Below are 12,700 nucleotides of genomic sequence, written 5' to 3' on the forward strand. Positions count from 1 at the left end.
ATCAATCCCATCTTCTTTTTCTCGAGAGAGTCTTTTAGCCTTACTTGCTAGTTGATTTCCGTGATCTATACTGCTTGAATGCAAATGAGATTGAGGTAAAGGACTAACTGAGACATTGATGGCCTGCGAATGATTCGAAAATCACCAACAATGAATTCCTGATGAAAATTGATGAATGATGGGTATGGTTGTGCTGTCTTTTTTTTTGTGTTTAGGTTGGATTGTAGTGAATTTAAGGTAAATGCATAGTTTTAAAACCCGACCTGGTCATCGACCCGGTCCAGTGATCGGGTCACGGGTCAGATGGGTTGACCCGGGTCAACCCAAAAAAAAAAACCACATATATAAAACACCTAACTAGTTACAAATTTACAATGCAACACTTACATAAACCAAATTTAAATTTTAAACCAACAACATAAATTTAATTCAATATCCAAAACACAAACCAAATATAAATTCTAAAATATTTTAAACAAAACATCCAACAACATAAATTAAATTCTAAAATATTTTAAACAAAACATCCAACAACATAAATTCTAAATCAACAACACATTCACTTTTGTTGAATGAACACATTAAGTTCTTCTGTGTCTATGGCAGCAAAATTTGGATCAAATGTCGATGGAAATAAGCCAATCTTGTCAACACCTAATAAATCATCAGCATGCTCCTTTGAAACTTCATCATCACAATCATCTTCAATCTCATTAACATTTATGACATCTACATTTCAAATATAATTAACAAATAAATATTATGTGTTAAACAATACTTTATTTTAAATAATATTTATCACTAAATAATCAATCATTAATTACCATCATCTAAAGTATCTTGTATGGTCATAGTTGATAGAGCTTGGTGAAAACTCTCTACTTCTTCCGTTGTCAAGATTGATGGGTCATCTTCGACTACCCAATTTTCAATGTCAAAAATTATCTCAGCATTAATTGGATCATAATTTCTTCCTTTCCAATAATTCCTATATATTAAAAGTGAAGGTATACACAATATAAGTATTAATAATGCTACTAAACAAGATAAAAATAATATTTAAGGAATTAAAGAAAAGAAAAATACTTTTGCTTTAATCTTAGATTGCAGTGGACGTAAACAAGGTCATTAAGCCTTTGGTGCTCCAATCTATTTCTCTTCTTGGAATGAATATGTTCAAACATACTCTAATTTCTCTCACATCCCGAAGAACTACAAGTTTGACTTAACACTCGTATAGCCAATTGTTGTAGATTTGGAGCGTTGGTTCCATATGTCATCCACCATTCATCTATACAAAAAAATAATAAGTAATGTAAAACTATGTCAATTGTGAAAGACTATGTCAAATAATATTTTTAAATATAAAAATTATATACCTGGAGGCATAAGGGTGCGATTATTTATTGCAGACGCTCGGCCAAAGTCATGTTCAGCATTCCTAAAAAACTTCATCTCACTTGCAATCTTACTTTGCAATGGTAGATTTCCATGTGCATACTTCTCAAGAACATCTAGAAGTCCAGAAATGGTGCTTATATGTTTATCCATTATATTTGCATCATATTGAAATCGAGGATTCAACCAAAATGCCGCTGCAAAAAGATTTCTATAAAATTGTCCATCCCACCGATAATTGATAATGTCTATGAAAGGTTTCACTCTAGGCTTTCTCTTTTGAAATCTCCTCATCATTTCTTCTTTTGCATGATGAATAGCATCATACAAATATCCCATCGAAGGTCTATCATCACCATCAACCAATCGTAGAACTCGAACTAAAGATTCACTCATTCGCACAATTATTACACATTCTTCCCAAAACAAAGAGTCTAGCACACTGTCAACAAACTTTTTTCCTTTGATATCTTTAGCATAAGTAGATGAGACCCATTCCCTAGATGTCACCATAGCTCTCAACTCATCTTTATGAGCTAAAATGCTTTGCAATGCAATGAAATTGGTGGCAAAACGAGTAGGAGCTGGACGAAGTATTTCTTTTCCTCCAGTGAACTTCCTCATCAAATACAATGGATAACAATGATTATAAATGTACTTTGTGATACTAGAAGCATGCTCAACAACACAACAAACTGACTGCAATTTACCAATGTCCTGGAGTATGAGGTTCATGCAATGAGCAGCACAAGGAGACCACAATATTGAAGGAAATTCTTCCATCAATAACCTGCCAGCAGCAACATAATTTGCAGCATTATCAGTCACCATATGCACAATGTTTTCTACCCCAACATATAAAACAACCTCTCTAAACAACTGATACAACAATCTAGCAGTCTTTGAGACATCTGATACATCCACGGTTTTCAAAAAAACTGTTCCTTTAGGACAATATACTAAGAAGTTAATTAAAGTCCTCCTCTTCTGATCAGTCCATCCATCAGCCATTAATGTGCAACCAGCCAGTCTTCTTCCAAATCTCTCGATAACTCTCAACATAAATCTTCACTTCATCAACCGCTTTTGCCAAGTAATAACCACGGATAGCATGCAAGTTTGGTCCTTTATAACCAGGACCCATGGCTGTTACAGCATCTATGGCATGCTGATAATACACAGAGTTAACAGCATTAAATGGCACACATGCATCAAACATCCACTTCGCTAAAGCAAGATCACACCGTTCAACTGCTTCTTTCCTTTGCCAACAATTCTGAAGAGACTTTTGAGCACCAGGAGTTGTTCTCGGCATGAAATATGTCCCTAATGTTGCAGATTTCCATAACTTGTAGTTGATTGTTTTACAGTGCTGGTGCTTTGAATCTTTTTCTTTTTTGCAACCTTCGGTGGTAACATATGTTTTTTAGTATTGACATCCTCATCCTCCTCCTCCTCATCATCATCATCACCATCATCTTCTAATTGCCTAATCATCATGTCTTCATGCTCTCTTTGTTGTGCATTAAATGGATTGAAATCTGCTTGCATTTCTCTAACTCTTTTTTTTGTTTCAACATTTCCTTTAAGGTTCAAAAGCATTTGATGTCGAACATCAGGAGGACATTTGCGACATTGTTCAACTTCTCCTTTAGCTCCAGCTAAGTGTTGCTTAAATCGATTAATGCCACCACCCGCAAATACTTTAGCACAATATAAACATACTAATTTAGTTTTTTTACATCCAACACTAAGTTCAGGAACTTCTCTACAATGACCCCATGAAAAATCTGTTCTTCCTCTACTACCACTTGACATGGAAATTGAAGGTTGAGATGATTGGGCCGTTGAAGGATACTTGGAGTACTACCATCATGTGAAGACATTTTAAGGACCTGGCATAATTTATAAGATATCATTGGAAAATTCTTTCAACGAGATTACTAATTACTACCATAATTAAAGTTTCAATTCATTTCTATAACAAAATTCTGATTTCATGCTACTGCACACAATACTTCATCCTGTCTTATCTTAGAACTCAACAAGTTCAATTCAACAATAACTAATAACTAATTCTCACAAATTCAGTTAAACGGCCAACCATTATATCAACATCACAGAAAACTGAAATGGCCAACACCATTCATAAAATCAATATATCAACATCACGGAAGCAGAAGCAGAAGCTGAAGCTGAAGCAAACGAACAGTCAACCAATATCAACTTAAGCAGAAGTAAACGAACAGGGACAGCCAAAAATTAACAACAATATTCACAGCTACTTGCAGAATATTCACAGCTACAAAAATTAAAGAACAAAATATTCACATTTCAGTTTTCACAATCCAGTACTGTCGAAAAAACAAAATAATAATCTAAAACGAAAATGGAAAGAAACTAAGATAGAACCACTAACTATAAAGATAAAGGAGGTGACTGTAAAGGTCTCCGACCGAGGCTTTGAAATCGCAGAAAAATAAAAGAACAGAGAAAACGAGATACATACCTGTGGGAAGATCGTTGGGTCAATCGATGGGAAGAATTGATGGGTCAACAGAGGGAAGAACCGATGCCACTGTTATACTCTCCTGCAAGTTCAACCGAGAGGGAAAAAGATGAAATAGAGGATAGCGAAAGGCGAAAGAAGAAAGAAACCAGTAAAAACTCATCTAACCTTATGCTCAGAATTGAAACGGCGATCAAGGATTCAAGAGTCTTCTGCTCATCTGCTCTTCTTCACGACTGAGAGTGAAATGGGTTTGAAAATTTCTTGAAATTAATTAGGTCTTCTTCTCACTTCTGCAGTTCGGTGCTCTGTAAATTGCAATGCTTTCGTCCCTCTGCTGTTGTCGTTTTGGCTTTTTAATTGTAAACGCCAAAACGACGTCGTTTCGGGCATGAGGATATAAAAAAAAAATATACCCAGGTCTCAGCCGGGTTTGGCCGGGCCGGCCGGTTCCTGGGTCGACCCTCCGGGTCGACCGGGTCTGACCGGGCCAATTCCCAGCCTGTTTTTTGCTTGGACCCGGCCCGGCCACAGACCCAGGTCGCCCAGGTCCCGGGTCGACCCGCCGGGCCGGGCCGGGTCTTAAAACACTGGGTAAATGAGATGGAGGATAGACTAGAATGATACTTTGATAAGTCGATCTGGACGCCACAAAGACCAATCTAGGATAAAGAAACCACACTCTTTGTGATTAAGAGTGATAAGTCTGATTCATTCTTCAACCAATTCTGGAAATGGAAGAACAAGGGAGAAAACTCTCTGAATGAGAAGTTGAAAAGTTTAATATTATTGCCCAAAAAGTCCCAATACATGGTCTGAAACATCATTATATACTTGGAACAACCCTCCAAGTCTAGAAAATACCAAAATAACATAATGGAGACGCAACTAAATGAATTTGTTCAGAAAACTAGACAAATAATAAATAGCACACGTTTTTTACTCATAGAAGACAACACAGACACAAAAAACTAAAACAACCATTGGATTATCTGACTTGTTAAGGTACTTTGTAGTTGTTTTGCTCGAGCTCTCGTCATTGGACTATCTGAATGCCCATACACATTAGAATCAACCCCTTCCATGTTTGAATCATGATGCACATCAAACATGATCAGTGCAAACCCCATCCTTTTCCTTTTCCCTCCCCTTAACTTCCAGTATAATCTCCTCCCTACGCCCTTCTAATTCACTTAAAGCCAAAGCAGACTTAGGATTTCCGTCATTATTCTCACAATTAGCAATATTGGAGTTGACATTCCTTGTAAGCACAAAAACACATCCATCTCCGTCATCCTTCATAATTTCTTCTCGGGTACTAATAGTAGAGTTAGGGGTTGTCTTCTCATGAACAATAACACTCAGAATGACACACCCTAAGCATCATTGTCACTAAACTTAGAACTTTTATTCCTTTTACATAGTTGTTGCCATTGAAACTGATTTGGCTTGCTAATGGAGGCAATAGTTCTAACAACATCATTATTCCTTTTAGCTTCTCCCGTCATTGTAGGGTGTTCATTCTTATTATTAAAGCATATAAGTGTTGAATGTCCGAAACTTTGCAATAACTACATTTGAATGGAATCCATTCATAATCAGCTGAAATGGTTATACAATTCCCTTTTGGACAGTGTAAATCATATTCCTTAACCAGCAGCCCTGTAGCACTAATCTCAACATAAACTTTTGAATAGCTCAGCCTTTTGCGCAATAGGGTAATAAGATCAGCATGATATATTTCTTAAGAAGTAATATTTGTCTTTTTCCTTAATCTCCCTCAAAAGTTTTCCCTAAAGTGAAAATTAGTTTATAAATTTTGCCCTAGAATGATCTGACACGAACCAACATTTGTGTTAGCTAATACAATAAAAAAGAAAAAAGGTTTAGAGGGCTGACCTTTGTCGAATAAACCAAGACCAAGGTAACTCTCCCTATTGTTAAAGGAATAAAACCAGCCCTTTTCCCCACATCCATAAACTGTAGAAATCTTGGTAAAATATGCGGTTTTGAGGAAAAATCACTAAATGCACCATTGATTTCCTTGAATAAACTGGTTCAGCCAAACCTAAATGTCACAAAAAAAATAGATTAAAGATTAAAACTTTGAAAAGTGAAGAAGGAATCAAGCAATCCACAAATCACCACTATTGCAAATGCCACCAAAAAGGAATCTAAAAAGACACTTTCAACTCAATCAAGACCAAAAAGAAAAAAGAAAAAAATAACAAGGCGTACATAAGAATAGGAAATTGCAGCAACATTGGATCTGTAATTGTAGCTTAATCAATACTAAACATGCTGGTCTTTGGCATAAATTCATGTCTCTACGGAACACATTTGACTACATTTGCTAATAGTTGAATATAGCATTAAAAATCCTAACCAATGTAATAAAATCATAAGAGGATGGTGGGAAAGGGCCCACCACAGCTAGGCACACCAACCAGATTATCATTACATGATCGTCAAAAAATGTGATCCATTAACATTGGTCCTGTATTTTCCATTGAAAACAACATTGTTAGTAAAGAATAGCAAAAGATATTAAAAATCTATGATTCAGATACGCAGCAATAAACATTACAACCTATTTCAACGACTTTATGGCTAGAACTAACGATACGCAGAAAAATAGTGCTAACTTACATGGTCCAGTTTGTTCCATCTTGAAGCTCTCATATAAAAGCTTCTCATTATAGGTTCACTGTCCAACTTGTCAACCACCTCGAGCAAAATCACCATCCTAGATCATAAAGCTCGGAGTATTCCCAAGGAATTTACTCTCTTTGAAATTGAGAGCCTTCCACTTATTAGCAAAATCCTAAACAACCAATCTAATTATCTTGGTCTAGCTAAGACCATGGTTAACTAAAGAACAAATGAAATAGAAAACAATCCTAAAGAACACAATAATCATAATCACCATTTTTGTAGCTTTTCTAGCATCTTCTCTTCCTCTTCAAATACATAGCATAACAACAACATTGATAAAAAAACAGAAGAAGAAAGCAATGATCTTTATTACTTCCTCTAAGCACTACTTTTTTGTAACCAAACCAAACTTTTCTTCTTAAATGCATTTCATATATGTAAAAAAGAAGAAGCTAAACCTAAATAATCATAAAGACAAACCCAATTCTTGTTGGACTGCAATTAATCAAGCAAGAATGGTTAATAAACCCTAAAAAATAAGGATTATTCAAGAAAAACTAAAGATTCACTTCAGAAGAACCTAAACCAAGTTAAAGGAGGCGAGTTTGGTTCTGAGTTGGTTGTTATTAGGGGTTGGTTCCAGAGTTGTTGTGTTGTCATTTGTTTTGGGCTTTCTAGAGGGTTTGTTCCAGGTGAGGTCATGGATGGTTTTTGGCTAGTTGATGGGAACGTCTAGGCTCTAGTTTATACATATTTTCTTTTTCCAAGAAAAAATCAAACCCTCTACCAAGACTACTCCAATTCAGACTATTCACAACTCCTCCTTCCTTTGTCTCTTAGAGCATTGCAAAACATCTTGTTCCTTCTCCATCTTGTTCCTTAAATTCCCATCCATCTCTATCTATTGCCCACAGTATTGGAAAAGAGACTGAGAACATCCCTCCTTTTTTTCTCCAACTCTTAACTTGATGCGGATCAGCCCAACACCAAGTTTAATCATGCTAAAGACCCATTGGAAGTACCAAGTCGGTCAATTACAAGAGTTAGGACAAAGAAGCTTAAAGAGACATTGAATGAGTTTGTTCAGAACATATGGAGCAAGATGGAGCTTGGGACGCCTATGGAACATGAAGGACAACTTCTAATTCATCTAATCCAAGCCTAAGAAGAGCCCAATTCATGTGGATTAAAGGGTTGGCAGATCTGATTTCCTAATTATTTAATGATTCTTTTAGTGTAGGAAAGAAACTAAATTGGCAGGAATAAAAGAGGGAGATTTTCTTCGTTAATTGTCAATGCAAAATAAGGAAACAAAGCACAACAAGGCAAGAAGACTTCATAATTAATTCTACATTGAGATCAGATTTCCTAGTCTATTTGGGACTTATTAGGGATGGCAAATCTGATTTTAGCATATCTAAGATATTAATTTTGGATTTTTATTATTTTCTTCTTAGTCTTTGGTTTATTATTACTTATTTGGGTCAATTCTAAGTGAGCTTCATATAAGTCAACATAAGAGGGGTCTATAAGGGTTCATTTTAGTCTAGAGACAGTATAAATAAAGCCATAACCAAACGTGTGGGGCCCCCAAATTTTTCAGATTAATAAACATCTTATGCCGCAACATTGTGTGTGAGTGGTGAGATATTCTCCCTTCCTTGGTTCTCTAAAGAATTGAAACCACTTATGGAAGAACAATAGACTTCGTGACATCATCCTTATACTTCTCGTTCGCGAATGAATATTCACTGGGTAGGGGTTTCCGTTTGTGTTGGTGCCTAGGTACAAATTATATTTGTGTCACACTCCTATCAAACCTGATTTACTTAGCTTTCTAGGAATTTGGTAAAAGGCGTGTGGTTGCGTGACCACGTGATCACGAGGTTTGTATTATTTGGTATTAGAGCTTGGCTCCATTAATCAGGTTATATCCTTTTGAAATTTTCATTTTTGTTGATTCTAAAAAAAATAAACATTTCTTTAGTGTCCAATTTCTTCTTCTCCTTGAATTTGTGGCATATTATAAAAAAAGTAGAAAAAAAACAAGTCCTTTAAAAGATAATTTTTTGCTTCTACCGCAGAAAACTAAATAAAGGGAAATTGGATCAAATCAACTCGGAATTACCTCAAATTTGATACTCTAATTACCGGTGTCCTAATGGCATTAAATTATAATTTTGGGGTTAATTGGATATCGTTTACTTAGGTTTTCAAATTCAGGTGTAATGAGGTGTGATGCATAATGTTTTTGTGTCCACCTTAGCTCATGTATCTTGAAGAAATCCATTATAACCTCTTTAAATCTCTTAGCTCTAAACTTTATAATTGTACCAACCAAAACCTCCAATGGATCCTTTTGTGCTTGGATCACATCAACCCCTCTCTTCTTAAAAGGATTCGACCTCGAATCATCACCTACATAAAACAAAGAAAGATCAGAGCACTAACACCATACTCACCTGACAGATCCACTTTATAGGTAATTCATTAAACCTTTCTATGATTTGAAAAGGACCATCTCTTAGAGGCATAAACTTTGATCTCCTTTGTTCAAGGAACCTTTCCTTCCTCATATGTACCCAAACCCAATCACCTGGTTCAAACCTCACCAATTTTCATCCTCTATTAACCTTGTGTGCATATTATTCATTTTTTTTCTCTTTTTGTTGCCGAATCTTTGCATGTACCACCTGTGCTTTTTTAGTACCATCAAGACTAACCCTTTCATGCACAGGTAAAGGAATCAAATCTAATGGTGTCAGAGGATTAAACCCATAAACAATCTTAAATGGTGAATAATTAGTAGTAGAATGTACACTACGATTATATGCAAATTCAATAAATGGCAAACAATCTTTTCAATTTTTAAGATTCTTTTGAATGATTGCCCTTAACAACTTAGTTAAAGTTCAGTTTGGCCATCTGTTTGTGGATGACAACTAGTATAATATAAAATCTTAGTCCCTAATTTACCCCACAAAACCTTCAAAAAAAACTTAAAAACTTAACATCTCGATCAGACAAAATGCTCCTAGGAACACCATGTAGCCGAATGACCTCTCTAAAGAATAAGTCAGCTATATTTGTTGCATCATCAGTTTTATGGCAAGCAATGAAATGTGTCGTCTTAGAAAATCTATCCACGACAACAAATATAGAGTATTTTCCTTTCCTAGACCTAGGTAGACCTAAAATAAAATCCATAGAAACATCAACCCAAGGTTCCATAGGAACAGGTAAAGGTGTGTATAACCCATGAGGCATTACTCTATGCTTAGCTTGTCTACATGCTATGCACCTATCACAAATTCTTTGCACATCTCTGTTCATGTTAGGCCAATAAAACTGTTCACGTAAAACATTCAAACTCTTAGCAATTCTAAAATGCCCCATTAAACCACCCCCATGAGCTTCCCTTACAAGCAATTCACGCATAAAACAATTAGGCACACACAATTTATTTTCCTTAAACAAAAATCCATCATGCCTAAAAAAACTTATTCTTGGCCGAAACTTTGCACTCATCATATATAGAACCAAAATCATTATCATCAAGATACAATTCTTTAATATACTCATATCCTAACAATTTAGGATTCAGAGTATTAAGAAGAACATACTTTCGCGATAAAGCATCTGTAACCACATTTTCCTAACCTTGGTTGTACTTAATCACAAATGGGAAAGTTTCAATAAACTCAATCCACTTGGCATGTCACCTATTTAGCTTACCTTGACCCTTCAAATGTTTTAATGACTGGTGATCGGTATGTATAAAAAACTCTTAGGGCCATAGATAATGTTGCCAAGTCTCCATTGCTCTCACAACCGCATACAGCTCCTTGTCATAAGTGAGATAGTTAAGAGCTGCACCATTGAGTTTCTCACTCAAATAACCAATGGGCCGTTCTCTTGCATTAGAACAGCTCCAATACCTATTCTTGAAGCATCACATTCAATCTCAAAAGCTTTATTAAAATCAGGTAAATATAGTAAAGGTGCCGAAATTAACTTTGATTTTAACAAGTTAAATGCACTTTCATGTTCTTCACCCCACTTGAACCCAACAGATTTCTTAATGATTTCAGTTAATAGAGAGGTTATCGTACTAAAGTCTTTAACAAAAATCCTATAGAAACTAGCCAAACCGTGAAAACTTCTAACTTCTGTTATTAATTTTGGTGTAAGCCATTCTTGAATAGCCTTAAATTTAGCCTCATCCATCTCTATACCTTTTGCACTAACAACACTTCTAAGAAAAATAATTTTATCCATGCAAACGTCACACTTTTTCAAATTAGCATATAAGGACTCTTTTCTAAGCACATCAAGAACATGTCTCAAATGATCCATATGCTCATCAAACTCCTTACTATAAATCAAAATATTATCAAAGTAGACAACTACAAACTTACCAATGAAAGCACGCAAAACATGATTCATCAATCTCATAAAAGTACTAGGTGCATTAGTAAGTTCCAAAGGCATAACCAAGCACTCATACAAATTATATTTAATTTTAAAAGCATTTTCCATTCATCCTCTTCGTTCATCCTAATTTGATGATAACCACTTTTTAAATTAATCTTCAAAAACATTTTAGAACCATGCAATTCATCTAACATATCATCTAATCTAAGAATAGGATGTCGATACTTTACAGTGATGTTATTAGCTCTGCAATCGACACACATTCGCCAAGTCTTGTCTTTTTTTGGGACAAGAAACTCATGCTCTAACGAATGCATCCTTTCGACATCAACTCCTACACTTGTCATTGGAGTTCTTTAGACTCTTCAGGACTGCTCCTATATGTCGGCCTATTTGGTATAGATTCTCCTTGAACATAGTTAATTTGATGTTCAATTCCCCTAATTGGCGGCAAGCCACTAGGAATTTCTTCTGGAAAGACATTTTCAAATTCCTGTAAAAGAACTTTAACAACACTAGGAACACAAGAATTCAAATTATTAGAGTTAAAGTATGCCTCCTTATACACAAGTAAAATCTTAGGCAATTCAGAAAGACAAGCATGTTTAAATCACTAGATTTTGCAAATAAATTTAGGTTTTCCCCCACTTTTTCTACACATTCTTTTCTTACCCTTTCTTTCTTCTCTCCACTCATTTTCTCTCCACTCTCGCCCTCCCTTCTATTTTTTTTCTTTTTGGTCGTGACCCTCCCCTAATTTCCGAAGAGCCCAAACTTTGTCCCGTTTTGTTTTCAACTCATGACTCACTTTATTTTCACTCTTCTTCACATTCTCACCATGTTGTTCAGCTTATTTTTCCACTTTGGCCAAAGTTGAGTGCTCCTCCTCATAGCTTTTCTTCAACTGAATTTGATCTTCACACACTTGCTTTGGTGTTAGTGGGGCAAGTGTATAAGTTCTACCATGTTTCTCCAATGAATGCTTGGCTTTTCTATTAAAATTGCCAAGGCCTTCCTAGTAACAGATGAGTAGCATGTATAAGCACAACATCACATAACACTTCATCCTTATACTTGCCTATTGAAAAAGAAATCGTCACCTATCTATTCACCATAACAACACCACATTCATTCAACCATTGAAGCTGATAAGGCCTCTCATGCTTTATGGTATTCAATCCCAACTTTATAACCAAAGTAACACTAGCAACATTAGTACAACTACCACTATTAATGATTATACTACATATCTTATCGTTGATTAGGCATCTAGAATGGAAGATGTTCTCTCTTTGTTACTCCACATCATCCTCCTTAGTCTGAACACGGAGGAACCTTCTAATCACCAAAACTTTATCGCCAACAACATACTCTAAATCACTAGCATCCTCAAGTGGTGGCATGTCATCACAATCGAACTCCTCACTAGTAGACACAATCTCCCCATCATCCCTTAGAATCATAACTCGATGATTTGCACACTTTGACTAATCCCTGACACATGAAACACTTTTACATCACGATTATGCTTTGGTTGGACTTCTCCCTTAAGTAATTAATCATTGGCTGAAACCTGCTTCTTCATGGGGGTGGGTGATACAATTCGGGCAACAAAAAAACAATCAGATTCGGATTCTGACGTAAAATGCGCAACTGTCCAGTTTTATAACAACAATCATAATTCTCAATCCGACCGCTGGATCG

At 35.7% G+C, this 12,700-nt stretch overlaps 1 protein-coding gene across 1 annotated transcript; it reads right to left on the bottom strand.

Annotated features, from left to right (window-relative positions):
* Window positions 1–559: 559 nt before the first annotated feature.
* Window positions 560–2,713, bottom strand: LOC18105520 (uncharacterized). The gene is made up of 5 exons (XM_052447664.1): window positions 2,425–2,713; window positions 1,380–2,309; window positions 1,202–1,291; window positions 825–917; window positions 560–702 (listed from the first exon to the last, which is right to left on the bottom strand). The coding sequence occupies exons 1-5, from the start codon at window positions 2,711–2,713 to the stop codon at window positions 560–562; spliced, it is 1,545 nt and encodes a 514-aa protein (XP_052303624.1).
* Window positions 2,714–12,700: the final 9,987 nt, after the last annotated feature.

Source organism: Populus trichocarpa, chromosome 15 (genome assembly GCF_000002775.5).
Source record: "Populus trichocarpa isolate Nisqually-1 chromosome 15, P.trichocarpa_v4.1, whole genome shotgun sequence".
Lineage (NCBI taxonomy): Eukaryota > Viridiplantae > Streptophyta > Magnoliopsida > Malpighiales > Salicaceae > Populus > Populus trichocarpa.

What these genes read in the sequence shown, in the direction of transcription:
- LOC18105520 (XM_052447664.1), bottom strand. Translation starts at nt 2,713, where the DNA reads ATGCCGAGAACAACTCCTGGTGCTCAAAAGTCTCTTCAGAATTGTTGG. An exon ending in AGAGATTTGGAAGAAGACTG is followed by an intron (nt 2,310 to 2,424) that starts GCTGGTTGCACA and finishes TGGATGTATCAG; the next exon opens with ATGTCTCAAAGACTGCTAGA. An exon ending in ACAAGATACTTTAGATGATG is followed by an intron (nt 703 to 824) that starts GTAATTAATGAT and finishes ATGAGATTGAAG; the next exon opens with ATGATTGTGATGATGAAGTT.